The sequence below is a fragment of the Anguilla anguilla genome, chromosome 10 (assembly GCF_013347855.1).
Source record: "Anguilla anguilla isolate fAngAng1 chromosome 10, fAngAng1.pri, whole genome shotgun sequence".
NCBI lineage: Eukaryota > Metazoa > Chordata > Actinopteri > Anguilliformes > Anguillidae > Anguilla > Anguilla anguilla.
In genome coordinates, this window is record NC_049210.1 from 1979529 (window position 1) to 2007309 (window position 27781).

Below are 27781 nucleotides of genomic sequence, written 5' to 3' on the forward strand. Positions count from 1 at the left end.
CTCCGGGTCCGATCCCGCAGCAGTACACCCACCCCAGCGCCACGCTGCACCCCCACCCGCAGCACCCCCAACAATCGGCCACGCCCACTGGCCAGCAGCAGCCCCAGGGTCAGCACGGAGGCAACCACCCCCCCGCCCCCAGCCCAGTGCAGGTGCGTGTGTGTGAGTGTGTGAGTGTGTGAGTGTGTGCGTGTGTGAGTGTGTGCGTGTGTGTGCGAGTGTGTGTGCGTGCGTGCGTGTGTGCGAGTGCGTGTGCGAGTGTGAGCGTGTGTGTGCATGCGTGCGAGTGCGTGTGAGTGTGTGTGCGTGTGAGTGTGTGAGTGTGTGTGTGTGCATGCGTGTGTGTGCGTGCGAGTGTGCGTGTGAGTGCGTGAGCGAGTGCGAGCGTGTGTGTGAGTGTGTGCGTGTGTGCATGCGAGTGTGTGTGCGTGTGAGTGCGTGAGTGAGTGCGAGTGCGTATAGTAGCGTTATTAACTCTCTCTCTCTGTTGGAGCAGCATGCTCAGCATCAGGCTGCTCAGGCCCTGCACCTGGGGAACCCCGGCCAGCAGCCCATGTACTCCGCCCTGGCCCCCACCCCCCCCTCCATCACCCCGGGACCCAACCCCCAGTCCCCCCAGACCAGCTACCCCTCTGCCCAGCAGACCGTCTACATCCACCCCCAGCAGCACGGGTACAACCACTCCCACATGGCACACGTGCAGCAGGTAAGCCTTGAGAGTGTGTGTCTTTGTGTGTCTGTGTTCTAAGAAAAGAGTAATAAGTAGTGTAATGTACAGGAGTCAGTGAAGAGTGATTTTTCTGGCTTGACATAAATAATTCTCTCTCTCTCTTTCCCTCTCTTCTCCCCTCTCCCTCTCTGCCCACACCTCTCTCACTCTCTCTCTCTCTTGCTCTCTCTCTCTGCCTCCCCCTCTCTCTCCCTCCCTCTCTGTCTTTCTCCCTCACTCCCCCGTCTCTCTCTCAGGCTCATATGCAGTCTGGGATGGTTCCTTCCCATCATGCCACGCCCACTCACCCCCCAATGATGCTGATGGCGACGCAGGCGCCGGGCGGCCCCCAGCCCCCCCTCCAGCAGAGCGCCCTGCCCCCCATCCCCGTGTCCTCCACTGCGCACTTCTCCTACATGCCCCACCCCTCCGGTAAGCCCCGCCAACTAAACAGCTACTTATATGCCTACCACACACCTACCCAACGCCCACCACACACCTACCCAACGCCCACCGCACATGTACCCAATGTCCACCAAAGCCTACCACACACGTACCCAACACTCACCAAACATCTACCCAATGCTAATTTTCTCTTTCTCCTCTCCCTCCAGTGCAACCCCACCACCAACAGCAGTTGTAGGAGAAGCAGAAGAGGGGAGCGGTTTCTTCTTCCAGCCCCCCCCCCCCCCACCGTGGATCCCCGAAAAGAAGAAAACAGGGAGGGGGGGTCCTCTCGCCCCTGCTACAATTCTGCTTTCTTTGTACCCGTAATTAGGAATGCTAACAGGTCAACTTGCAGTGGAGAAATGTTTTGAACTAAAGAGTTTTGATAACAGTCGGGACGTCCCGTGACAGAGTCGTACGGTATTAAACCCGCTGCTGGGGGGGGGGGGGGGGCGTGCGGCCATTTTACGCAAAACTGGAACCTTCCATGTCCTTTGCACCTTCTAAGTTATTAAACTCTTCCAGTCTAAAGAACGTATTAACAGCTCTGTTCATCGCTGCTGCTATTTCTGTGCTCCAGTTTCGGGCAGAACTCCTCGTTTTAACCCGAAATTCGAAACTAAGAGAGAGAGAGAGAGAAAAATAAACGAGAAAGACAACCTCATTGTAATTAACCCGTTTGGCAAAAAAAGAAAGATGGATTATTTATGAATCATGACTGCTGAGGTGTGACCCCCCCCCCACCTCATCTTGACAGTTATGTAACTTTTAAGTTAAAAAAAAAAAAAGAACTTTTACTTTGTAGATAATATAAATAATTTAAAAAATGAGAAAAAAAATTTAAAAACATTAAAAAAAAGTTTTAAAAACTGTACGATTTTGACTGGTGTGGTTTTTCTGCTCTGTGTGTTCAGTGTGGCTGCATCGCTGAAGGTGAGCTGCGTGCGTTTCTGTCGTTAGGGTCTCATTTCAGCTCTCACTCTACAGATTCACTCCCTGAATGAGCATCATTTCAGCTGTCACTCTACAGATTCACTCCCTGAATGAGCATCATTTCAGCTGTCACTCTACATATTCACTCCCTGAATGAGCATCATTTCAGCTCTCACTCTACATATTCACTCCCTGAATGAGCATCATTTCAGCGCTCACACTGCAGATTCACTCCCTGAATGAGCATCATTTCTGCTGTCACTCTACATATTCACTCCCTGAATGAGCATCATTTCAGCTCTCACACTGCAGATTCACTCCCTGAATGAGCATCATTTCAGCGCTCACACTGCACTTCTGGCCCCAGCACAAACGACACAGAATATTTAACCAGGTCATGGAACCAAATGCGTTGCCGCCTGTCTCCATAGGCTGTGCATGATGCGTGAAAGCCATCGTGTCCGTGAAAGACGGAATCTCTGTGAAATCCTGTGGAGGTGGGGGGTTTCATTTCCTTCCAGGTCGGTGGGAATACAGATCCACTGACCCTCTTATCCTTGCAGCCTGGCTGCAGGTGGGAAAACTTGCGGCACCATGGGGGGACAACAGAAACTGAAGTCCTCTGTCATGGACTTCAGGAGAGTCGCCACTAGGGTGCGCTGTGAAACTTAGAACGGGCTGGCACCACGGTCTCTTCCCAGAGCAAGCTGAATATTTGTAAATCTGTCCTGTTTTTGCTGGCAGATGATTTCAAGACCACCGTCATTAACTGTGTGCCACAGGAAGTGCAGTGAAATGGACCACAGCAGTAAAACTGATTTCCTCCGATAGGAATTGTATGAAACTTTATTCATTAAACGCTTGTGTGGGCGATTCGTTCAGATGTTTCAGAAAGACCTGCATTCCTTCTTGCTGCAGTCACCATACCTTGATCTGTGACTCTTGGAAGTATGACTCAACCACAGTTTGAGACGGTGAGACACACACGCCATGCACACACACACGCCATGCACACACACACACACACAGTCTGTCAGGAAGACCAGCAGGTTGGTCTCAGCAGAAATCCGGAGGCTTGTGTTTTCGCACCGGCTCACAGAATGAAACGCAGTCCATGCCATGTTATTACAACTTGGTTTTAATGTTAGCTTTATTTAAAAAAAAGGTTCAAATATACAGTTACTATAATTTAATATATATATATATATATATGCATATTCTAGGCATTTAATAAGAACAAATGTTATTTTATCTGACAGCATTAGGGTTTTTTTTTTTTATTTAACATTTTTTGTACAAACGGGACAAGCAGTTTGGCAGGGAGGTGGTTAAATTTGCAGGGAGGAGACTTGGAAAGATTTACAGTGCTATTAATGCAAATAGAAAGTACAATAAGGCCTACATTCATTGTGCTGATTTGAGTGACGTGGGAGAAGAAAGGCAGCGGGTGTGTCTGTTCAGCGAAATGATTGTCTAGTTTCTGCCCTGAGTAAAATTGCAAAGTGACAGGTCTGCTGTTGCTATTTTTTTTCTTAAAAACCCAGGCTCACGTTGACGAACACACAAAGCGTAAAAAGTTGACATGCACAGATTCTCATGGAGAAATTAATACCTCAACATTAAGTGTATGGTTATAAACTTATTTCACGGTGTGTATAGGAATAATCAGAACTATGTATGAAAGTCATTTTTGGTTGCAATTGGGGAGGACACTTGGCGTTTCAATATATATATATATAATTTTTTTTTTTTTAAATGAAGATGTGTGCACAGGAACACACGTTTTCACCATTTTGGATTTTAACACCCCCATCCTATCCGCTATTGCGACTGGCAGTGGGAGAGACCGTAGGTCTGCTTTTCGTTTCCCTGTCCGACTGTCGCCGCCGCCGTCCTCCCAAGCAGAAGCGGGAACGCTGCACACGAGGTAGTCAGGCACACATACAGTTTGCAACGTGTGAAAATGTGCCGCCCGTCCAGTCACCAAAGCACGGGGGGGGGGGAAATTTGCCGAATTATAGCGCGTCTGTTTCTGACGAGGCCGTTTGACAACTTTTGGGAATTTTTGCAGGCGTTGCACAAAACGCTGGAACATAACCCTGAGGGCCCGGGGCGAGAGAGGGGCGAGAGAGCGGGGTGAGAGAGGGGCGAGAGAGGGGAGAGAGAGAGGGGTGAGAGAGGGGCGAGAGAGGGGCGAGAGAGAGGGGTGAGAGAGGGGCGAGAGAGGGGCGAGAGAGAGGGGTGAGAGAGAGGGGCGAGAGAGGGGCTTCCCTCCGGCCCAAATGAAGAGCCAGGACTCCCTCCTCCCCGTTTTCGGAGGGAAAGTTCACTGTGATGCCTGACAGTGCAATCAGCGAGCGGATGCCAATGGAGAGCGTTCGCCTCTTCATAGCCACGTTCACCATTTTAATAGTTTTCATCCCTTTATTTTACAAAACGGTACGCTGCCATTGTCTTTTTGTTTTTTTAAACTGATGTAATCATTTTATATTAAGCAAGGGGAATTTTTTTTCTTTTTCTGGTAGCCACGTGAAATATGTTGAGTAAGAAAACCATTTTTATTTCTTTCGCTGTCTTGGCAGAAAAGCCTCGTGGTACTTCAGGGCAGGAGGGAAACAAACACGCTCGTGTGCATTTCTTAAAAACAGGAAACCTGCCACGATAAGAAAAGCGTTCTGAAGAGAACCCTACGTTAGGCCTCCGGTATTTGGGGTTGAAGGACAGTTAGTGTTAAAGTGGCAACAGAGAGAGGGTGTGCAGGTGCGGAGTTACCAGCACAGTGACAACAGAAATAAAAACGGATTGGGGGGGTCAGGGTAGGGGGGGGGGGGGGGGCACAAATCTGAACAAAACACTACAGAACTTGATTTAAAAAAACAAAACATAACCCCAAACACTAGTAGCTTAAATGAACTCTTGTGTTAATGCATTAATGCATCCAGGGTTTCCTCATAAAACATTAATGGCATTAATTATCCAACCATTTTCTCTGAAAGCCGTTGCAGTCATTTTGGGCAAAGTGACAAAATAATATAATAAAGATATTAACATATATTAATATAAACATTATTTATTAAATGTGTATAATGTTTTTAATATAATTAATCAAACACTACTGGGTATGTCAGTATCAAAAGGTAATGTTAACAATTTGCCCAAAACGCCACCAGTAGCCGTTAAAAAACTGGTATTCTAAAAACTTCTGAAACTAGGGAAGCCATTTCTCAAGGAAGCTGTAACAGTAGATGTTCACTGTCCATTTCATGTGTAGGGAAAAACAGGCGGGAAAATCAGATGATAATGCATTATGAAACCAATAACGCAGATATGTAACTGCTATGCTATGGAAAAAGAACTCTTCCTACTTCCTCCCAGCGCCCACTTCCTGCTTCCTTCTGGCCCACTTCCTGCTTTCTTCCAGCTCTTTGGTCAGTAAGGCCTGGTACTTCCGCTCCTGAGGATCAGAGGAACGTGTACTGGTTGTCGATGGCTCTCTTGCGCCCCCTGTTGGGCGGCTCCAGCTCATAGTCCGAGTCACGCTGGGGGAGTGGAGAAGGGTGGGGTTGGGCGTGTCTCTGTAAAGGCCTGCGGTCTGACTCGCTCCGGCGCAGAGTGTCCAGGTGGGGGCGCTCTGGGGTCGGGGGGGAGCTTCTCTGGAAAAGCTGCCCTGGTGTGGGGAGGGTCCTGGGGGTCAGGCTCTCCGGGGATCCCAGGCGGGGGCAGCTAGAGGAGCTGAAGTGGGTCAGGCTGGGCTCCGAACTCCAGCGGTGCAGAGAGAAGGGAACCAGAACTGCCGAGCCAGTCACACACTGACCTGCAGGAAACACAGCCAATCACGATCAGCCACTGCCTTGCACCGACCAATCCCATCACAGGCTGAATGCAACCAACCAATCACAATAACACACACTGCCTTCAACCGACCAATCACATCACCCTCGGAGGTCATCATGCCAATGAGCATCATGGGATGGTTTTTTTTTTTTCCCATTTTCCATGAAAACACATTATTGATCATAAAATTCTTAAAACGCATTTTAAATTATTATTTCGCAGCAGCTGCAATATAAACATGATTTCCTATCCATCCGTATCAAAAATAGAGCATTTTGGAATCTGAGCCATTTTTGACCCTTTTTGGACATTTGACTATAACCTTATGTATTTTGCCATTTTCCATGAAAACATATTATTGATCATAAAATTCTTAAAACGCATTTTAAAATTATAATTTCGCAACAGCTGCAATATAAACATCATTTCCTATCCATCCGTATCAAAAATAAGGCATTTTGGAATCGGAGCCATTTTTGACCTTTGTTGGACATTTGACTATAACCTTATGTATTTTGCCATTTTCCATGAAAATACATTATTGATCATAAATTTTTTTAAACGCATTTAAAAATTATAATTTCGCAACAGCTGCAATATAAACATCATTTCCTATCCATCCGTATCAAAAATAAGGCATTTTGGAATCGGAGCCATTTTTGACCCTTTTTGGACATTTGACTATAACCTTATGTATTTTGCCATTTTCCAAGAAAATACATTATTGATCATAAAATTCTTAAAACGCATTTTAAAATTATAATTTCGCAACAGCTGCAATATAAACATCATTTCCTATCCATCCGTATCAAAAATAGAGCATTTTGGAATTTGATCCATTTTTGACCCTTTTTGGACATTTGACTATAACCTTATGTATTTTGCCATTTTCCATGAAAATACATTATTGATCATAAATTTTTTTAAACGCATTTAAAAATTATTATTTCGCAACACCTGCAATATAAACATGATTACCTATCCATCCGTATCAAAAATAAGGCATTTTGGAATTTGAGCCATTTTTGACCCTTTTTGGACATAAGACTATATATAACCTTATGTAATTTGCCATTTTCCATGAAAACACATTATTGATCATAAAATTCTTAAAACGCATTTTAAAATTATAATTTCGCAACAGCTGCAATATAAACATCATTTCCTATCCATCCGTATCAAAAATAAGGCATTTTGGAATCGGAGCCATTTTTGACCCTTTTTGGACATTTGACTATAACCTTATGTATTTTGCCATTTTCCAAGAAAATACATTATTGATCATAAAATTCTTAAAACGCATTTTAGAATTATAATTTCGCAACAGCTGCAATATAAACATCATTTCCTATCCATCCGCATCAAAAATAGAGCATTTTGGAATTTGATCCATTTTTGACCCTTTTTGGACATTTGACTATAACCTTATGTATTTTGCCATTTTCCAAGAAAATACATTATTGATCATAAAATTTTTTAAACGCATTTAAAAATTATAATTACGCAACAGCTGCAATATAAACATCATTTCCTATCCATCCGTATCAAAAATAAGGCATTTTGGAATCGGAGCCATTTTTGACCCTTTTTGGACATTTGACTATAACCTTATGTATTTTGCCATTTTCCAAGAAAATACATTATTGATCATAAAATTCTTAAAACGCATTTTAAAATTATTATTTCGCAACAGCTGCAATATAAACATGATTTCCTATCCATCCGTATCAAAAATAGAGCATTTTGGAATCTGAGCCATTTTTGACCTTTGTTGGACATTTGACTATAACCTTATGTATTTTGCCATTTTCCATGAAAATACATTATTGATCATAAATTTTTTTAAACGCATTTAAAAATTATAATTTCGCAACAGCTGCAATATAAACATCATTTCCTATCCATCCGTATCAAAAATAAGGCATTTTGGAATCGGAGCCATTTTTGACCCTTTTTGGACATTTGACTATAACCTTATGTATTTTGCCATTTTCCAAGAAAATACATTATTGATCATAAAATTCTTAAAACGCATTTTAAAATTATAATTTCGCAACAGCTGCAATATAAACATCATTTCCTATCCATCCGTATCAAAAATAGAGCATTTTGGAATTTGATCCATTTTTGACCTTTTTTGGACATTTGACTATAACCTTATGTATTTTGCCATTTTCCATGAAAATACATTATTGATCATAAAATTTTTTAAACGCATTTAAAAATTATTATTTCGCAACACCTGCAATATAAACATGATTACCTATCCATCCGTATCAAAAATAAGGCATTTTGGAATTTGAGCCATTTTTGACCCTTTTTGGACATAAGACTATATATAACCTTATGTAATTTGCCATTTTCCATGAAAACACATTATTGATCATAAAATTCTTAAAACGCATTTTAAAATTATAATTTCGCAACAGCTGCAATATAAACATCATTTCCTATCCATCCGTATCAAAAATAGAGCATTTTGGAATTTGATCCATTTTTGACCCTTTTTGGACATTTGACTATAACCTTATGTATTTTGCCATTTTCCAAGAAAATACATTATTGATCATAAAATTTTTTAAACGCATTTTAAAATTATAATTTCGCAACAGCTGCAATATAAACATCATTTCCTATCCATCCGTATCAAAAATAGAGCATTTTGGAATTTGATCCATTTTTGACCCTTTTTGGACATTTGACTATAACCTTATGTAATTTGCCATTTTCCATGAAAACACATTATTGATCATAAAATTTTTAAAACGCATTTAAAAATTATTATTTCGCAACACCTGCAATATAAACATGATTACCTATCCATCCGTATCAAAAATAGAGCATTTTGGAATCTGAGCCATTTTTGACCTGTGTTGGACATTTGACTATAACCTTATGTATTTTGCCATTTTCCATGAAAATACATTATTGATCATAAATTTTTTTAAACGCATTTAAAAATTATAATTTCGCAACAGCTGCAATATAAACATAATTTCCTATCCATCCGTATCAAAAATAGAGCATTTTGGAATCGGAGCCATTTTTGACCCTTTTTGGACATTTGACTATAACCTTATGTATTTTGCCATTTTCCATGAAAACACATTATTGATCATAAAATTCTTAAAACGCATTTTAAAATTATAATTTCGCAACAGCTGCAATATAAACATCATTTCCTATCCATCCGTATCAAAAATAAGGCATATTGGAATCGGAGCCATTTTTGACCCTTTTTGGACATTTGACTATAACCTTATGTATTTTGCCATTTTCCAAGAAAATACATTATTGACCATAAAATTCTTAAAACGCATTTTAAAATTATTATTTCGCAACAGCTGCAATATAAACATGATTTCCTATCCATCCGTATCAAAAATAGAGCATTTTGGAATCTGAGCCATTTTTGACCTGTGTTGGACATTTGACTATAACCTTATGTATTTTGCCATTTTCCATGAAAATACATTATTGATCATAAATTTTTTTAAACGCATTTAAAAATTATAATTTCGCAACAGCTGCAATATAAACATCATTTCCTATCCATCCGTATCAAAAATAGAGCATTTTGGAATCGGAGCCATTTTTGACCCTTTTTGGACATTTGACTATAACCTTATGTATTTTGCCATTTTCCATGAAAATACATTATTGATCATAAAATTTTTAAAACGCATTTAAAAATTATTATTTCGCAACAGCTGCAATATAAACATCATTTCCTATCCATCCGTATCAAAAATAGAGCATTTTGGAATTTGATCCATTTTTGACCCTTTTTGGACATTTGACTATAACCTTATGTATTTTGCCATTTTCCATGAAAATACATTATTGATCATAAAATTCTTAAAACGCATTTTAAAATTATAATTTCGCAACAGCTGCAATATAAACATGACTACCTATCCATCCGTATCAAAAATAGGGCAATTTGGAATCTGAGCCACTTTTGACCCTTTTTGGACATTTGACCTTATGTACTTTGCCATTTCCCATGAAAACACATTATTGATCATAAAATTCTTAAAATGCGATTTCAAAATTATTATTTCGCCACAGCTGCACAGACCCTTGTACCCTTACGTATTTTCCAGATTTCCCACTGAAACACATTTTTCACCATACATTTTTTCAAACATATTTCTATTTATTTATTTTACCATGGTCGTTAAATTAACATGATTTCCAATTCATTGGAATCAAAAATGGACATTTTTGGACAAATTTCTGCATTTTTTCACTTTTTGGACATACTATAGACTATAGCTTCATGTATTCTGCCATTTTCCCATTGAAAAACATTTTTCATTATAAATTTCTTCAAATACAGTTCATCCAATTTACAGGGATGAGAAATATTCTGCATGTGATAAATCTGGAGGAAAGACATCCAAGAAGACGCATTTGACGACACCTACGATGAAACATATGTGGAGGGGTCAGTGCCTGTGCTTCAGTCAGGTTCTATTTGCTTAATCTTAATTGTTGTGCACCATCATCAAGGGTGCCTACAGTGGCACGGTCCTTAGTGCAGGCTCAGCCCATATAGAAATCCCTCCGACCACTCCCCCCCCCTCCCCCCCCCTCCCCCCCCCGTCTGCCCCACCCCAACCCCATCTGCCCCCCCCCATACATTCCCACGATGGTGCTGCTGAGCTGTGATCCCATCTCTTAAAACATGAAATGAGGGCAGCCTTAGACTGGTGTTTTTTAATGCTGTACAAGTGTTGTCTGACATCCATCGCTACCATTCTGAGAGCTCCACAAGAAGCAGGAAATTGAAATTTGCAAGGCACGCCTTTTAAAAACTTTTTTTTGAGTGCGGTTTTTTTGTCTTAATGAAGTATCTTATATTTTATAATCTATTATTTTTCAAATAAAGTTCTAGAGCTCATATGATGTCTTCTGTAACAAAAGGGGGTTGATTGACATCAGGAAAAGCCTGTTTTTTTTTAAATTATTTTAAACTATGCAGTTAAGGGTTGGACAAGTCAAGAATAATGACAGCAACATGACATCAGCTAAACTGGTTTCATATATAACAGGATATACATCAGCCCCTTCACCTGCTGTGTGTGTGTCTGTGCGTGTGTGTGTGTGTACATGTGTATGCGTACGTGTGTGCGTGCATATGGGTGTGTGTGTGTGCGGTGTGTCTGTGCACATGTGCGCATATGCGTTTCCTCTTTTCAGTTCGCTGAGAGTTCTCAGAAATTGTCTTAACCACCACCCAGAGAAAAACAGAACTGGCCAGATCCTGTGTTCCAGCGTACAGCAGGGTCACAGACCTCCTTCTGCCTCTCTGTCTATCCCATAATCCCTCTCTCTGGCCACTAAACCCTCCAGTGTGCCACGGACAGCAGGACAGCCTCTGCCCCGCCACCGGCAGGCCTCCGGGTGCTCTGTTCTGAGCTCATTACCTTCACCTGACACCCCTGCGTTAGCATGCAGCCTGAGCAGCACTGCGAAGCCGAGGTAAAACTCACAGGTAACAACACGAAGCCACGAATGACCTCCCGCCTGTAGCGGCCACCACAGAGAAGGCCAACTTCAGCTGAGCTGACTTCTATGGTGGAATTCACATTTCAGCGCGAGGCAGGCGAGACTCCCCTCTCCAGGTGGGGCAGGGAGCTGTGGGGGACTCACCTGACGGGGTGGGACAGGGCGTGGCATGGCGGAGCGGGGTGGGACAGGGAACGGCACTCACCTGATGAGGTGGGGCAGGGCGGGGTCGGGTTGGGCGGGACGGGGCGGGGTGGGGCGGGGCAAGGCGTGGCACTCACCTGACGGGGCGGGGCCGGCCACCACAAAGCTGGACAGCCGGACGTCGCAGGCGGCGCCACACTCCAGCGGGATGGGGGACAGGCAGAATCGGCTCAGCATTTCGGAGACGGAGGCGAAGCTCAGGTGCTGCACCCGACACTGCCCCCACTCCGTCAGGGACAACCGCAGGTGCTGCGGGGGGGGGGGGGGGGGGGGGGGGGTGGGGGGGGGGGGGGACGACGAAAATGACCCACCGTTTACTCAAACCTTCTCCCACATATCACCCCCAACGATTTCACTTCCCCGTCACAAAGACAGAAACGTGCAGCTCCATTCACAGAAGGACCATCGGCTCCGGTCAGTGGCCACAGTTCAGACAGTGAGTGACCACCCACCCCAAACACACAAACACGTGCATATTCACTGATTTATTATTGCCGTGGTCGCTGTTGCTATGGATATTACTACACATTGTTACATTTATCATCGTTATTACAACTAATTTTGGCAATAAATACATGACTATTAGATAGTGTGTGTATGTGTGTGTGTGTATGTGCATGTGAGGGTGTGCTTGGGGTGTGTTTGAGGGTGGTGGCGTGCGTGTGAGGGCGCGTCGAGGCGTGTCGGGGGATGTTTGGGGTGTGTGTGTGTGTGTGAGGGCGCGTCGAGGCGTGTCGGGGGATGTTTGGGGCGTGTGTGTGTGTGTGTGTGTGAGGCCGCGTCGGGGCACCTCACCTTGGCCTTGCCCTGGAAGTTGAAGGTGAGGACGTAGTCGCCGCGGCGCGTCTCGCTCTGCCGCACCAGGAACACGCCGTGCCCGTCGGCGCCCGAGGTCTGCACCAGGTGCGCCGCCTTCACCCGCGAGATGGGCCCGTGGAACCAGGGGTACGCCCACAGGAAGTGATCCCCCTTACGGCACATCTGCTCCGACCGCGCGAAGGGCGGGGACCCTGCGGGGGGGAGGGGCCACAGATCGATAGAGGAACCACAGATCGGTAGAGGAACCACAGAATGGTAGAGGAACCGCAGACCGGTAGAGGAACCACAGATCGGTGGAGGAACCACAGAATGGTAGAGGAACCACAGATCGGTAGAGGAACCACAGATCGGTAGAGGAACCACAGATCGGTAGTGGAACCACAGATCGGTAGTGGAACCACAGATCGATAGAGGAACCACAAAATGGTGGAAGAACCACAGATCGGTGGAGGAACCACAGATCGGTGGGGGAACCACAGATCGGTGGAGGAACCACAGAATGGTATAGGAACCACAGATCGGTATAGGAACCACAGATCGGTAGAGGAACCACAGATCAGTAGAGGAACCACAGATCGGTAGAGGAACCACAAAATGGTAGAGGAACCAGAGATTGGGTCACTGTCATATGGTTTGAGAGTTATAACCCACCTCGACCGGCCGACTCTGAGCTTCCTCTCCTGGTGCTGGCCACAGTGTCGCCCAGGGGCATGGTGGGCAATGCCACATCTGCACTGCCCGACCTGCAACACACAGACTATTACACACTGCCCAACCTGCAACACACAGACTATTACACACTGCCCAACCTGCAACACACAGACTATTACACACTGCCCAACCTGCAACACACAGACGATTACACACTGCCCAACCTGCAATACACAGACTATTACACACTGCCCAACCTGCAACACACAGACTATTACACACTGCCCAACCTGCAACACACAGACTATTACACACTGCCCAACCTGCAACACACAGACTATTACACACTGCCCAACCTGCAACACACAGACTATTACACACTGCCTGACCTGCAACACACAGACTATTACACACTGCCCGACCTGCAACACACAGACGATTACACACTGCCCAACCTGCAACACAGACGATTACACACTGCCCAACCTGCAACACACAGACTATTACACACTGCCTGACCTGCAACACACAGACTATTACACACTGTCCAACCTGCAACACAGACTATTACACACTGCCTGACCTGCAACACACAGACTATTACACACTGCCCGACCTGCAACACACAGACTATTACATACTGCCCAACCTGCAACACACAGACTATTAAACACTGCCCAACCTGCAACACACAGATGATTACACACTGCCCGACCTGCAACACACAGACTACTACACACTGCCCAACCTGCAACACACAGACTATTACACACTGCCCAACCTGCAAAACAAACTATTACACACTGTCCAGCCTGCAACACACAGACACACTGCATTACACACAGCGAACAGATTTAGTAACACTTGGCCAGTTTCAATACACAGGTAACACATAGCCTGCAATGTACACCTAGCACATAGCCTGTTACACACAGTTAACAGCGTGTGTTACACAAAGCCTGTTACACACAGTTAACAGCGTCTGTTACACATAGCCTGTAACACAGAAACACATTTAGAGGCAAGTACACAGACACAGTGAAGGACACACTGTGTGACACTTGCAGGGCCAAAATAATCCTCCTTCGGACAGACCAGTGCGATTAAATACAAATAAGCAGCTCTTCAGTGAGCTAGCTAATCAGCCAATCAGCCTTCCACCAGCCTGACAGAGGTGAGCGGTGGGCCAACCCGAGAAGGAAGCGAGTAAGTGAGGGGGAGGGGGAGAGAGAGAGTGAGAGAGAGAGAGAGCTGTATATGTGTGTATGTATATGTATGAGTATATATATATAATACTCTTATTGAAAAAAATACTTTTAAAAAAAATAATTTAATTTAATAGATAATAAATATTATGTTACTGTCATTTATGCTGTTATTGTTGTTGCTGCTTGTTTTCTTTTTAATTATATATTCCTACTGTGGTTGATTATTGTTATCACTACGCTTTGGCAATATGTATTTTTAAATATGTCAAGCCAATAAAGCATTTGAACTTGAGAGATAGAAAGACAGAGAGTAAGAGAGAGAGAGAGAGAGAGAGAGAGAGAGAGAGAGAGACAGTGTGGGGTCCTCTGGGCTCAGAGGAAGTGGCGTGAGCAGCGCTAAGCGACAGGCTCAGTCAGGAAGCCCGCCTCGTAATTCTGGGAAATGTGAAATGTTATTGTTCCTCTGCCCCGAAGAAATACTGAGAATGAGAGTGAGTGAGATAGAGAGAGAGTGAAAGATAGAGAGTGGGAGAGAGATAGAGAGCGAGAGAAATAGAGGCAGAGAATGAGAGAATGTGAGAGAGAAAAAAAGAAAGAATGAGAGAGAGAGAGAGAGAGAGAGAGAGAGAAAGCGAGAGAGAGATGGAGAGAGAGAAGAATCAAGGCCAGGTCAGATCCTGCTGAATTGCTGACTTGTGTTCTAAGCACTCACTCAATAACAGGAAGAAGCTCTTTTCTTTTGAAGAGAGGCCTTTTCTTAATGCATGCTTCACTCGAGGTTAGCGCTTAGTTCCAAGCAAGAGGAAATTAACCACAAAAACACACACACAATCACACACACTCACGACACACACACAATCACACACACACACATAAACACACACATTGACGCAAAGCCAAATTCAGAACGGCAGGTTGACAGAAGCATTAGGTTAGTTGACGTGGCTTTGTGATTAAAAATCCCATGATGCCCTGGGCTCTGGGAGCACGATCAGGCCCCCGTGTCCAAACGGCTGCAGGAAACAGGAAACAGGAAGTGTGGCCGCAGGGCGGGGTTGGCGGTGGGGCACTGACTCCGCCCCCCCGTGCTCAGCCCCCACAGTTTGGGGTTGTTTGATTAAATTTTTTTCAAAGCAAGGTCCCTCATCCTCCAGCTGCTCCACAGTGCCCTGCTGCCAAACACACACCAGAAGGATTTCACACCCGACCCCTGGAGACAGACCAGGCCGGTCACGCCGACAAGGCTGCCGCAGAGCACACTGGGAAGCGTAGTCTCGGACCCCGTTCAGGGACTAAGCCCAGGGTGTAAGTTCAGGATTACTTTAGGGATCAGGTCTGTAGAACAGGCCAGTGTGCAGATGCTCCAGTCTCCAGTGATTTTGAGAAGTCCTGCTGGACAGACAGACAGCACACAGGGGGGCCTCCTAGTATCTGAGGGGCACTCTGAGCAGGGGGGGGGGGTGCATGGGGGTGCAAGGATGTGTCACACTGTTGCCCCCCCCCCCCCCCCCGTCCCTGAGCTTTCAGAAAGGCTGCAGCAGCAAAGAGAATTCCACACATCTGCAAAAAGGTCCTGAGATCCCCCCCTTAACCCTAACCGCCCCCCCCACACTTCCCCCCACATTTCCGACAGCCAGCGTCCCAGCAGCAGGGCCACACACACACACACACACATACACACATATATACACACACACATACTAAAACACACACACACACACACATAAAAAGGCAGTGTACCACCCAGCTTCTCACCCGTTGTTGATACATTCTTTAATTTCTGTCGTCCAGGAGCTGACCTGCTGGTCGTTGTCCGCCTCAAAGATGAAACTGCCTGGATAGTGCTTAACCTGGGAGGAGGAGAGAGGAGAGGGGCTATCAGCGTCCATAAACACACACACACGCATGCGCACACACACACACACACACACACACACACGCATGCACGCGCACACACACACACATTTACTGTGGGATCCCTCAAGTGTTCAGAAGTGAAGATTTTTCTATTTCAGACAGAACAGGTTAAAGTGACAGGATGAACTGCAGGTTAATGTGACAGGATGAACTGCAGGTTAATGTGACAGGATGAACTGCAGGTTAATGTGACAGGATGAACTGCAGGTTAATGTGACAAGATGAACTGCAGGTTAAAGTGACAGGATGAACTGCAGGTTAATGTGACAGGATGAACTGGAGGTTAAAGTGGCAGGATGAACTGGAGGTTAATGTGACAGGATGAACTGGAGGTTAAAATGGCAGGATGAACTGCAGGTTAAAGTGACAGGATGAACTGCAGGTTAAAGTGACAGGATGAACTGCAGGTTAATGTGACAGGATGAACTGCAGGTTAAAGTGACAGGATGAACTGCAGGTTAAAGTGACAGGATGAACTGCAGGTTAATGTGACAGGATGAACTGGAGGTTAATGTGACAGGATGAACTGCAGGAGAGGGAGCAGGCAGTGTTACTGACCTTTAAAACAAACGTGTTCACGTTGTCCGGCATCTCCAGGCGGTTACAGCGACGCACCTCCGACACATCGGAGCACTTCGCCATCAGCTTGGAACTGGAGCTCTGGAAACAGACAGACAGACAGACAGACAGGCAGACACACAGACAGGCAGGCAGACAGACAGACAAGCAGGCAGACAGGCAGGTATGCAGGCAGACAGACAGACAAACAGGCAGACAGGGAGACAGACAGACAGACAAGCAGGCAGACAGACAGGCAGACAGACAGACAGGCAGACAGACAGAGAGACAGAGAGACAGACAGACAGGTAGGCAGGCAGACAGACAGACAGACAGACAAGCAGGCAGGCAGGCAGGCAGACAGACAGACAGGCAGGCAGGCAGGCAGACAGACAGACAAGCAGGCAGACAGGCAGGCAGACAGACAGACAGACGGACAGGATTAGAAAATGAAGAATGGGCCATTTGCCTTGGACGCTCAAACACAGCCTCCCTTTCCTGACTCTCCTCCTGCACGTCCACAGCCAGCTCACTCGTTTCCTCTTGGCTGTCCTCTCCTCTTTTCAAGGAGACTGCTCCACAGTTCCACCCAGCTTTCAGCTGCAGTCGTTCTTAATATTGTATTCAGCGTGCTTAAAAACATTTTTTTAATTAATGGGGGGGGGTTTGGCAGGTTGTGCTGCTGGATAAAGTTCATTTAGTTGCATTTCTAGGGATCACAGGGGTGAACCGGATTGCGCAAGCGAGACTCCAGCCGGTTCAGGGCTAGTTTGGGATTTGCGCGCTCTCGAGCTCGGACGCAGATCGGCTTCGAACATCTGCAGGCCGCACAGGCCCACAGGCCCCGCTCCGAAACGCCACTGGCACGCAGCGGTGACGCCACTTCCCCCAGCAGAGCACGAGATCCCAGCTCGGGGCTCAGGGCCGCCCTCCCAACATCCCCTTTTTTAAAACAAAAAGCGAAAGATTCGAAAGAAGCGTGTGACACTCTCGGGGGAACCCGCTGTTCCAAAGGCCGCAGAGGTCAGAGAAAAGGAGAGCCTTGGGACAAACGAGAGGAAGAATCTCGACACAGCGCGGAACCTTGATACAGCGCGGAACCTTGATACAGCGCGGAACCTTGATACAGCGCGGAACCTTGATACAGCGCGGAACCTTGAGACAGCGCGGAACCTTGATACAGCGCGGAACCTTGATACAGCGCGGAACCTTGATACAGCGCGGAAGCTTGATACAGCACGGAACCTTGATACAGCGCGGAACCTTGATACAGCGCGGAACCTTGATACAGCGCGGAACCTTGATACAGCGCGGAACCTTGAAACAGAAAAAAAATGAACTTCTCGACTTCTCTTTTTTTCCCCCAGCTTTCAGGCCCTCGTTCCCAGGAGGACCGTATTTCCGTGTAAACGTTTTGTGTGTGTGTTTGTCTGGTTTGGTGTTTGCGGGGACTGTGAAGAGGAGGGGCCGTGGTGGGTGGTCTCTCTCTGTCACCAGGCAGACCTGCGGATTTCCACAAAGATCACGCAGATCCACCAGGCTCCCACAAGTCCTCTATAAATCACACACACACAGCACACACACATGCATCACACACACACACACACACACACACACCCAAACACACACAGAAAAACAACAGCTGGGTTTCAAACCCTGTTTTTAAAAAGCTGGGCCCCATCACGTTTGCAGGCGTGACACACTGAACCCAGGATGATGTCATCAACATGAGGAAGAGGAGATGGCGAATCTCTCCGTCGCCTGGAGGCCATCGACTAAGAGGCTGCAAGTCCACCATTTTAATCAGCCATACCTCACCTCGCCATGAGCGGCGATTTACACTGGGAACAGGAAACGGGATCCACAGCAGTCAGCTCCCAGTTTCCTAAATTAAGAACACCGCACTGTCTTTAGGGCACGAGATACACCTTCTCTAATACGCATGAAGCTACTGGGCTATTCAGCTTGAAAATTTTACTTCTACTGAACACAAGTCAGTTTTGCGTGTACTTCCCAAAACTCCACGTGAAACGTCCAGGCAACTTGCCGTTTCGGTGAAATCTACTTCCTAAAATTTGAGCTGAAAGTTGAGTGTAATTTTTGTAACTAGTGCTCGTGTCACCCTCGCTTTTACCCACAATGCACTTCCAAGCCGGCTGCGTGATGTGCATCTGCACACGGCTCACTCGATTTCATAATTCATAAACACAACTGCAAACAAATTGACTACAAACCCTGCAGTTATGATTTTAAAAAACTGACATAAATCAACACCCTTGAACCCAGAATGCACTGCAATTTCAGTTGTGCGACATCTACCCATTATCACAAGGCCAGCTCCATAATAAAATTAAAATTTTAGATTCTTCGCAATACAGCTCAGCCAAGTATTTGAAGCTTGTATTCACATGAATGAGGTGGATTTTCAAAGAAAGCAACGCAATGCATTGCACGGAGGAGGTAGAGAATGATTAGACAGCAAAAAGTAGGTTAGAAGACCACAAAAGTATTTTCAAATTAGCTCACAAGCTATGAAAAACTAAAAAGGTTTTCAAAACCGTCACATCACCCACACCCCCCCCCCCCCCTAGTTTACATTAACTATTTTCTAAAAATAAAAAAAACTATTTCCTTTAAGACGGAAGAGACATACAATCTACAGTCTACTGGCAGATATATGAATACTGGTATTCATGGTATCACTTTATAAACAGGTTTCAGATGGTTAGAATCAGTACGCTCTTGTCCCATACCATAAATCATTGAATTTTTGCAAAATATAAAAATGACAAAGTTAAACATTAACACGCCAGACATCCTAGACACGATATCCTGAGCCTCAGGAAGTGGACCTTGGATTGATTAAACTCTTTGATAGCGCAGACGCGTATATCAAACGAGTATTAGACAGCCGCAGCCAACTCGCGTATTGTCAAGCCCTCGAAATTTTAACCGGGTTTTTCAGACTTGAACGCGAAAGAGCACACAGCCCTTCCCGCAGCGGCGCAGTTCGTCGGAACCGAAACCTGCGGTGGACAGAAAGGTGACAGCGTTGCTTTTTTTTTCGGTGCGCAATTCGCGGTACAGATCGAGTTGAAAGTAACACGTTTCTCGCTTCGTCCAGCGGAGCAGCCCCGATTGCGCTCCTGAGCGATAACTAGGAAGAGGTGATTCACGTCTCGCCCGTCCGTGATATTTACGAGCGCGAGGCACGCGGACAAGGTCTCCGCAGTTCCCGCTGGAACTGATAAAGCACACGGAGGTATGCCGAAATGTCCTCAAGCAAGCCCGGGCGTTACAGTGGTGTCAATCACCCGATGTGTCCTCATTAAAAGTATGGAGATAAACAAAAGCTTACACTAATAGTGTCTAGCGGGGATTTTGTCTCACATAACAGCTCTCTTCACCTGTATTTTTTTTTGTTGTTGTTTGTTTTGTTTTTTTACTTCTTTTAATTATTGCCACTAATTCCCAATTTTACACCACTTTTTTACTCCGACTTTTTTAACTCTTTGTCCTTCTAGTGCTTGGAAACAGCCAATAAAATGGGTGCGTGGTGCAGCTAGTGGAACCCCTCCCTCTTCACTGCATTTATTGGTTGGAATGTGTGAAGATGGTGGACCTCGACCTCGGTCTGACGAGGACCGAGGAGACTAGGACGGATTAAATAAGCGACTGGAATGGAATGAGCTCCCCTGGTCTGCGTACAGAGACGCAGCTTCCTGGTCTCGGCAGAAGCAGGTCAGGAGAACAGGAGGAGGCTGGCGTGTCCTGAACCAAAGTCACCCCCCCCCCACCCCAAGAGAGCAGGGAACCCCGTCTTATTCAGCCCAACAGCACAACGTATTACTCACTCGTTAGCACACGGCGCTACACAAGTTTGGGGGAGGTTTTCCCCAAAACTGGGTCAGCTCACGTCCTCTGCGTCAGCTCAGAAACGTCTGTGTGTGACTCCATAATTTAGCCTCCCTCCTGCTGAACCTCGCATTTACCAACACCCTACGCACCCTTCACTGAATAAGATCTGAAGAAGCCCTAGAGCGCAGCGGCAGTGCCCCCCCCCCCCCCCCAACTGAGGAATCAAACTCGCAACCTCCGAGTTACCCTGAGGCTCCGATCTCACCCCCTCTGCAGACGGCTGGCCCCCACCCGCCACTTCCTCTGCTGAAGGACGAGGGCTGGTCCTTTAAAGACCCCCCTCGCTCATCTCCCCCCCCCCCCCCCACCCCACCCACCCCCCCCCCCCCCCCCGATCTCCGGGAGGAGAGGAGAGGAAGTGGATTCCTGGAAACCGAGCGGCGAGAGCTGAAATCCCGCCAAACTCGTCGATCCGTGGGCCGGAGGAATTTCCTCGCTAATCCCGTCCAGGTTTTCGCGCGTTGGAAAGATGGCGGCCCTCTCCCCTCCTCCAGCCCTTCTCGTCGCTGTGATTTGGGGCCAAACGGAGCAGCAGAGGGGCCCATTGTTACGCTGGCCTCTGCCAGAACCGATCTTTCACCGCTAAAACTCCTTCTGCTCTTTTCAGATACACCCCCCCCCCCCCCCCCCCCCCGTCTCGTCTCGTCCTGTCCAGGGGAATTTAAAAATGTTAAAAATAGAACGCTCCTTCTGAAATTTCACTTCATCTTTCCTGAGAAAGAAAAGATGAAGGAGGGATGGGGGGGGGGGGGATGGGGGGGGGGGGGGATGAGGCACCCAAATTTTATATATTAATCGGACCTAATAATAAATAGACTTAATAATAAATTAAACAAATGAAATCCAGCAATTTAAAAAAGCAACAAAAAAAAAAAAAAAAAGAATGAATCATTAGTGGAAAATGTTTCGGTGGATCAATGTCTAGCCTGGCATAGCATTCCTAGGCCAGCCACTGGTGACTGGCACACTCAGAAATGGGGGTGACTGGCACACTCAGAAATGGCGGTGACTGGCACACTCAGAAATGGCGGTGAGCTTTCCGCCACAGCCACACGCAGAAAGCCCTGACTGAATTCTTCTTCGCTCTATTTTTGGGAAGAGAACCCTCTTCTACATTCCTTCGTTTGCTAAAAAAAAAAAAATGTGCTGTCAAAAGCCTGAAACAAAAAAAAAAAGAAATTGGGGAGGGGGGGAGTTGCGGATCACGTGTGAATTCAGAAGCGCCTGTTGTCCACGGAGCAGAACAGAAAACAGGAAGGTGCTTAATTATAACCTGGACACGTGCGACTGGGGCCCCCGTCGTCGGGGCCCCTCGGTCTCGCGCCGTCAGAGCCGCCCGGCGATGTGCGCGGGCTTCGCCTGGGAAAGCGCTCGGGCGCTCGGGCGCTGAGGTCCCTCTCCGAATGAGGCACAGTTCCTGAGCGACGATGCCGAAGAGGAAGCACACACGTCTGCTCTGCTCTGCACACAACTCGTTCTTCAGGAATTTTTGGAAGGCGTGCAAAATGTAAAACGGGTTCTGGGGCTGGGGGTGGAGGCGGGGGGCGGTGGGTTTGGGAGGGGGGGGGGAGGGGGGGCACTGTGGCTGGCTGCACCTGCAGGCTCAGCGGCTCATTCAGGATCACTCACGTCTTTCCCCCCTCAGACTCAGTAAACACATCTGTAGCAGCAGGGGAAACTGCTCCGCGTGAGGAGAGATCGATGCCCCGCTCAGCACTGCACCAGGACGGGGCTTGTACTGTACCTAAGGGGTTGCAGGTTCGATTCCCAGGTGGAACACGGCTGATAAAGCACTCAGCAGTCCTGCTCCATCAAACAACTCAGCTGCACAAACATACGGCATGTACATGTGCACATGTGCTTCCGGATCACAGTGTGGTGAATTCCTCTGTGTGAATCCGATCTGACAGCTGAAATCACGCTGTTGTTACTGAGCTGTGCTTTTATAGGCTGGATACGGGCATCTGAACATCAATGCAGCGCAATCTAAAGATGCTAACGCTAACGCTATGGGCTAGCTCCCATCCGCCTGCCGGATGGGGATTTTGGAGATTGGGGGGGGGGGGGGGGGGGGGGGTGCATAGAGAATGTTTCTTCTCTCAGAGGCGCATTGCCCCCCCTACCCCAACCCTCGCCCCCGCCCCAGAGCGCTTCCCAGGGTCCCTTTCTCAGACCGACCCGCACGATGACAGCCCCCGCCTAGCATTCCTGCGTTGTCACCAGGGGTTTCCCAGGATGCACTGCACCCGGATGAGCCCCCTGCCCCCCCCCCCCCCCCACTGCCGGGACGTCCCCAGGGAGGGTGAGGGATCGGACGGTGCACCTCGCCGACATTCCGGAAGACTAGAAATACGTCAGAGGGCCGAAGGAGCACGTCAGCCTGACCACCCGCCCGTCCCGAGCTCCTCGAGCTCATCGCCCCCCACCCCCACCCCACCATCTCCCCAGACACACAGCTGACGATCAAGAATGCCAAACTCACATCCGGACCCAAATTAAACACACGAAACAGCCCCACAAAATCCCCCCCTATCCTGGGTCTCCTGCCAGCTTTTCGCCAAAGAGCAGATCTTACTATACTGCTTAAAATCCTCCAAACGTGGAGAAAACGAGCCGTGGTATTTCAGTGAAGGCCGGGCCGCGGTTTCACCAGAAACCGCACCACACGGCCGTGAAGCCTCTTCAGTCAGATTCTCAGCTGTGCATTTCCAGTACAGGTCTTCCTTTCCGGGCAAACAGGTGAAGCTACTGGGTTAAAACTCCAGGGCCGTGAACGGCACTGCCCCTGAGCTCACTGACGCAGCTCGCATACATTTTCATTATTATTTTGTTCCGTTTGCCTGCTGGTTAAGACTGAAACATCTTAAGGAAGGGCCAAACCCAGCAGAAAACAGCTGGTGACACGGCTGTGAAGGTTCAAAGGGTTTTCAGAACAAGAGAAGAAGAAGAGAAGCGTTTGAGGGTAGAAAGCAGAGTATTCACCCATCAGCCATCTCTGCAGTGTCTATGTTTCTCCCCCATCACTCTCTTTTTCTCTCTCCCATCTCTCTCAGTGCAGTGTTAATGTCTCTCTCCCATCTCTCTCACTCAGTGTAGTGTTAATGTCTCTCTCCCATCTCTCTCTCTCAGTGTAGTGTTAATGTCTCTCTCCCATCTCTCTCTCTCACTCTCTCAGTATTTTACCGACCAAATGTGCCACAGAGAGGGGGTGGAAACAGAAGTGTTGATTTCCTGTGTCTAACCCAGCGCAGGGTCTTTCCGCTCAGAGCTCTAACCCAGCACAGGCCCTACCCCCATCAGCTCAGGGCTCTAACCCAGCACAGGCTGATCACCTCCATTAGCTCAGAGCTCTAACCCAGCACAGGCTCCACCCCCATCAGCTCAGAGCTCTAACCCAGCACAGCCCCCACCTCCATCAGCTCAGAGCTCTAACCCAGCACAGCCCCCACCTCCATCAGCTCAGAGCTCTAACCCAGCACAGGCTCAACACTTCCCAACACCATGTCCACGGTGGTCTTTCACAGAAACTCAGAGGTTTTGGCGGGAGAGAGGGAGCCGGACGAAAACCTCTCTCACAGGCGCACATGCACAGAGACGGACGGCGATGTGACAGCGCAGGAGCAGCTGGGCCGCTCCGGCCGGACTGCGCATCTGCGCATCTCCGCGCTGCGCAGCAGGAATCCCAGAGTGCCCGTTCGGAGAACAAAGCCCCTCTCAGACTCTCTCACGGGGCCGTTCCACCCCCCCTGCCCCGGGCCATGCCGAGCTCAGCGCTTTTCCGCCCCGAGCCGGGACATCTCCCCCCCTCCTAAAACAACAGGGGGTGCGAGGCTTTCCGCGGGCCCGGCACTGGAGATTAGACGCTGTCCAAATACCGGCAGGCTGTGTGCGCTGCTAACGCCTCCGGCTGCGGAACTGTCAGACCGCCCAATCACAGCACAGCGCACGTCAGACCGCCCAATCACAGCACAGCGCACGTCAGACCGCCCAATCACAGCACAGCGCGTGTCAAATCGCCCAATCACATCACAACGCATGTCAGACCGCCCAATCACAGCACAGCGAACGTCAGACCGCCCAATCACAGCACAGCGCACGTCAGACCGCCCAATCACAGCACAGTGCGTGTCAAATCGCCCAATCACATCACAACGCACGTCAGACCGCCCAATCACATCACAGCACGTCAGACCACCCAATCACATCACAGCACAGGTCTGACCACTATTGTAAATCCGCTATAGACATTCAGGCCTATATTCCATTATTGATTAACCGAACGCAGTGATAAGTTATATGTAAAAAAAAAAAAAAGGCTGTCTGCCGCCTGAAAGATTTTACTGATCTATTCAGAAGCGAGTGCACTAAAGGAAGCAAAGGCTTGAAAGACAAACTGAGGTCCAAGAGAAGAGCAGCATTTTAACAGAACGATGCTCGCTGATCCTGGTGCTCGGAGGACGGAGGAAATGAGAGAGAGAGACAGAGAGAGAGAGAGAGAGAGAGAGAGAGGGGGAGAGAGAGAGAGAGAGAGAGAGAGAGAGAGAGAGAGAGGGGGAGAGACGATGGGGGGGTCAGAAAGACTGGCTCCAGGAAAGCTCACTAACGCAGTAAGCACCACTATCAGATGTTAAATTAGCCAGGTCAACAAGAACTCAGAAACACATTTAAAAGAAATACACTGCATCAACAGTTCTCTGCATCAGTTTAGAACCCCAGGCTGAGATTTGACATGGCACGTATTCAAATTCAATTTTAAGAGAACACAAAACAAACAAAAAAACAAGTGACAAAATTGGAAATGTGGGGGACGCACCAGATAACACCCGGCATATTTATTTCGGTCTCGCAGGGCAACTTGGTGGATTCGAGTCGAAGTTCTCTTCACCACAAAGATTAACTGACACAGACAACAAGCAGCCAGAAGCGCACGGCTCCAACACGCTTTCAACTGCTCTCTAAACCACATTAAATACAGGCCTCATGAAGAGCTCGTACCTACAACAAACACACACACGCACACACGAGCCGCTCCAGAAAGAACACCCAGCGAGAACAAACAACACATCCTGTTTTATTACCGAGAAAAAGGTAGCCTCAGAACAGAGGTCTCAAATTCTAAATTCACACTATTCAAAGCGAGAATTTAGGAAACACCAAAAAACGCAGACACTCAAAACGCAAGTGTGATGCAAGATCTGCTCAGCCATCGACAGCACCAAACAGACGGGGCAAAAAATAAAACAAAATTCTGATATTGCAATGAACTGAAACTGCACTGTGTCATCTGAATGCTTGGTAGTGTCATTTCTAAACGGATGTGGAGAAGCTTACATCAGTCAGACTTTCCAGTATCCCCGTCCACACCAAAGCCCCGGTCTGCAAAGGGCGCAAATTTCATCTCTCGGTTTGAAACAGCCGAGCAATCAGGAAGCCGCCGGCAACGCCGCTACACGTTTCAGGTGAAAATGACACGTTTGACCTCCATCCACAACCTCCTTCTCACGCGGGTTTTAAGCGCCCCTGTCGCCCACCCAGTGCATTCTGGGTAGGCTCCCTCGCTCTCCAACTCGGCCTTGGAGTTTTCACAGAGCTGAGGTCACAAGGCCGCGTGCCCGAGGAGCGCTAAGCGGGTTAGCGCCTGTCGTAGGTGTTAGCGCCGGGAAGGAGATCATTCCAGGGTCCGTTTTCTTTTTCCGGACTGGGAAATGCAGCAGAACGTTAAAAAGTTAACTGCGTTTCCTGGTGGTGGTCTGGGCACCGGTTCGTCGGCTCGGGCGCGGCGCGTAGACGTGATTAAAATGACGGTGTGAGGCGCTCCGCTGGTCTTTCCCACCGGAGTAACGCGGAGCAGATGGGCTTCCTGGTTTTGGGAGAACTGTCGTAATTTCCCATAACGTTCCGTTCGAGAGCGGGACACAGGAGTGAAGGATAACGCCTTTCCTCGTGTAAAAAATAAAAGGGGAAAATCTGTTCGTTTTCTGTATTAATGAATCTCTTTCATCGCGGAGTTCATCCCTGTTCATGCATTTCCCCGTCTCTAGGAGCACCAGTGGGACACTGACATATTCCTGAGAGAAAAACCAGGCAGTTTGGGGGGGGGGGGGTGTACGAAAAAAAGTGAACAAAAAAAAGACAGAAGTGAAAACTCAGCTGATTCAGTTTTTTTGCTGCTGATCCATTGAACCTCACACAGTGACACATTCCCACAGAGTCTAAACCTCACACAGTGACACATTCCCACAGCGTCTAAACCTCACACAGTGACACATTCCCACAGAGTCTAAACCTCACACAGTGACACATTCCCACAGAGTCTAAACCTCACACAGTGACACATTCCCACAGAGTCTAAACCTCACACAGTGACACATTCCCACAGAGTCTAAACCTCACACAGTGACACATTCCCACAGCGTCTAAACCTCACACAGTGACACATTCCCACAGAGTCTAAACCTCACACAGTGACACATTCCCACAGAGTCTAAACCTCACACAGTGACACATTCCCACAGAGTCTAAACCTCACACAGTGACACATTCCCACGGCGTCTACACCTCACCTCACACATTCCCGTAACCGTTGGCAACACAGGAGTCTGAGTACCCACCTCCCACACCCAAAGTCACTATGCCCCCCCCGCCCCCCCCCCCCACCCCCCCCCCCCCGTCTGTCTCGGCCTCTAAAGAGTTACCCAGGTTCTGCAGCAGATCGGCTGGGACCGTGAGGCGACAAAAGCCTCTCTCCGGAATATTCCACGGCACGTCCCGGGGGGACCAGCACATTCCTCCTCGGGTTTTCCCCTGCTTCTGAGGACAGAATGCAGCGGGACCGGAAAGCCTGGCGCTCGGAACGCGTGGCTTAACCAAGCACACAGCTAGTTGCCGCGGTAACGGCCACGATTAAGGGGTCAGAGGGGGTCAAAGGCGACGGCGTGATTCTGTCCCACGAGTCCCGCGTCCCGCGCGTTTCCCACAATTCCCTCCGCAGCCGACAAACGCAGTGGGCGGAGCCAAACCTGCGGTGAGATTTTAAACCTGCGACCCAGTGGCCTCCATCCTGTCCCAG

General features: G+C 47.8%; 2 protein-coding genes across 14 annotated transcripts in view; one reads left to right on the top strand and one right to left on the bottom strand.

Annotated features, from left to right (window-relative positions):
- The window catches only part of atxn2 (ataxin 2), a 31795-nt gene extending 29964 nt beyond the window's left edge, over positions 1-1831 (top strand). For 9 of the 12 annotated variants that reach the window (XM_035379035.1, XM_035379034.1, XM_035379032.1 and 6 more), the window contains 4 exons: positions 1-152; positions 497-706; positions 967-1141; positions 1324-1455. The exon at positions 1-152 is cut by the window's left edge and continues 3 nt beyond it. In XM_035379035.1, coding sequence (XP_035234926.1) covers positions 1-152; positions 497-706; positions 967-1141; positions 1324-1352 — 566 coding nt within the window. In that variant the 3' untranslated portion in view covers positions 1353-1455. Of the gene's footprint in view, positions 153-496; positions 707-966; positions 1142-1323 lie in introns of all 12 variants that reach the window. The other 3 variants (XM_035379043.1, XM_035379031.1, XM_035379042.1) reach the window with 1 other exon arrangement.
- Positions 1832-3353: 1522 nt separating this feature from the next.
- Positions 3354-27781, bottom strand: part of sh2b3 (SH2B adaptor protein 3) — a 42581-nt gene continuing 18153 nt past the window's right edge. For both annotated transcript variants that reach the window (XM_035436314.1, XM_035436315.1), the window contains exons 3-8: positions 16795-16896; positions 16075-16169; positions 13112-13203; positions 12437-12651; positions 11719-11890; positions 3354-5903 (exon numbers count right to left, since the gene is read on the bottom strand). In XM_035436314.1, the coding sequence (XP_035292205.1) occupies positions 5551-5903; positions 11719-11890; positions 12437-12651; positions 13112-13203; positions 16075-16169; positions 16795-16896 (1029 nt within the window). In that variant the 3' untranslated portion in view covers positions 3354-5550. The remainder of the gene's footprint in view (positions 5904-11718; positions 11891-12436; positions 12652-13111; positions 13204-16074; positions 16170-16794; positions 16897-27781) is intronic.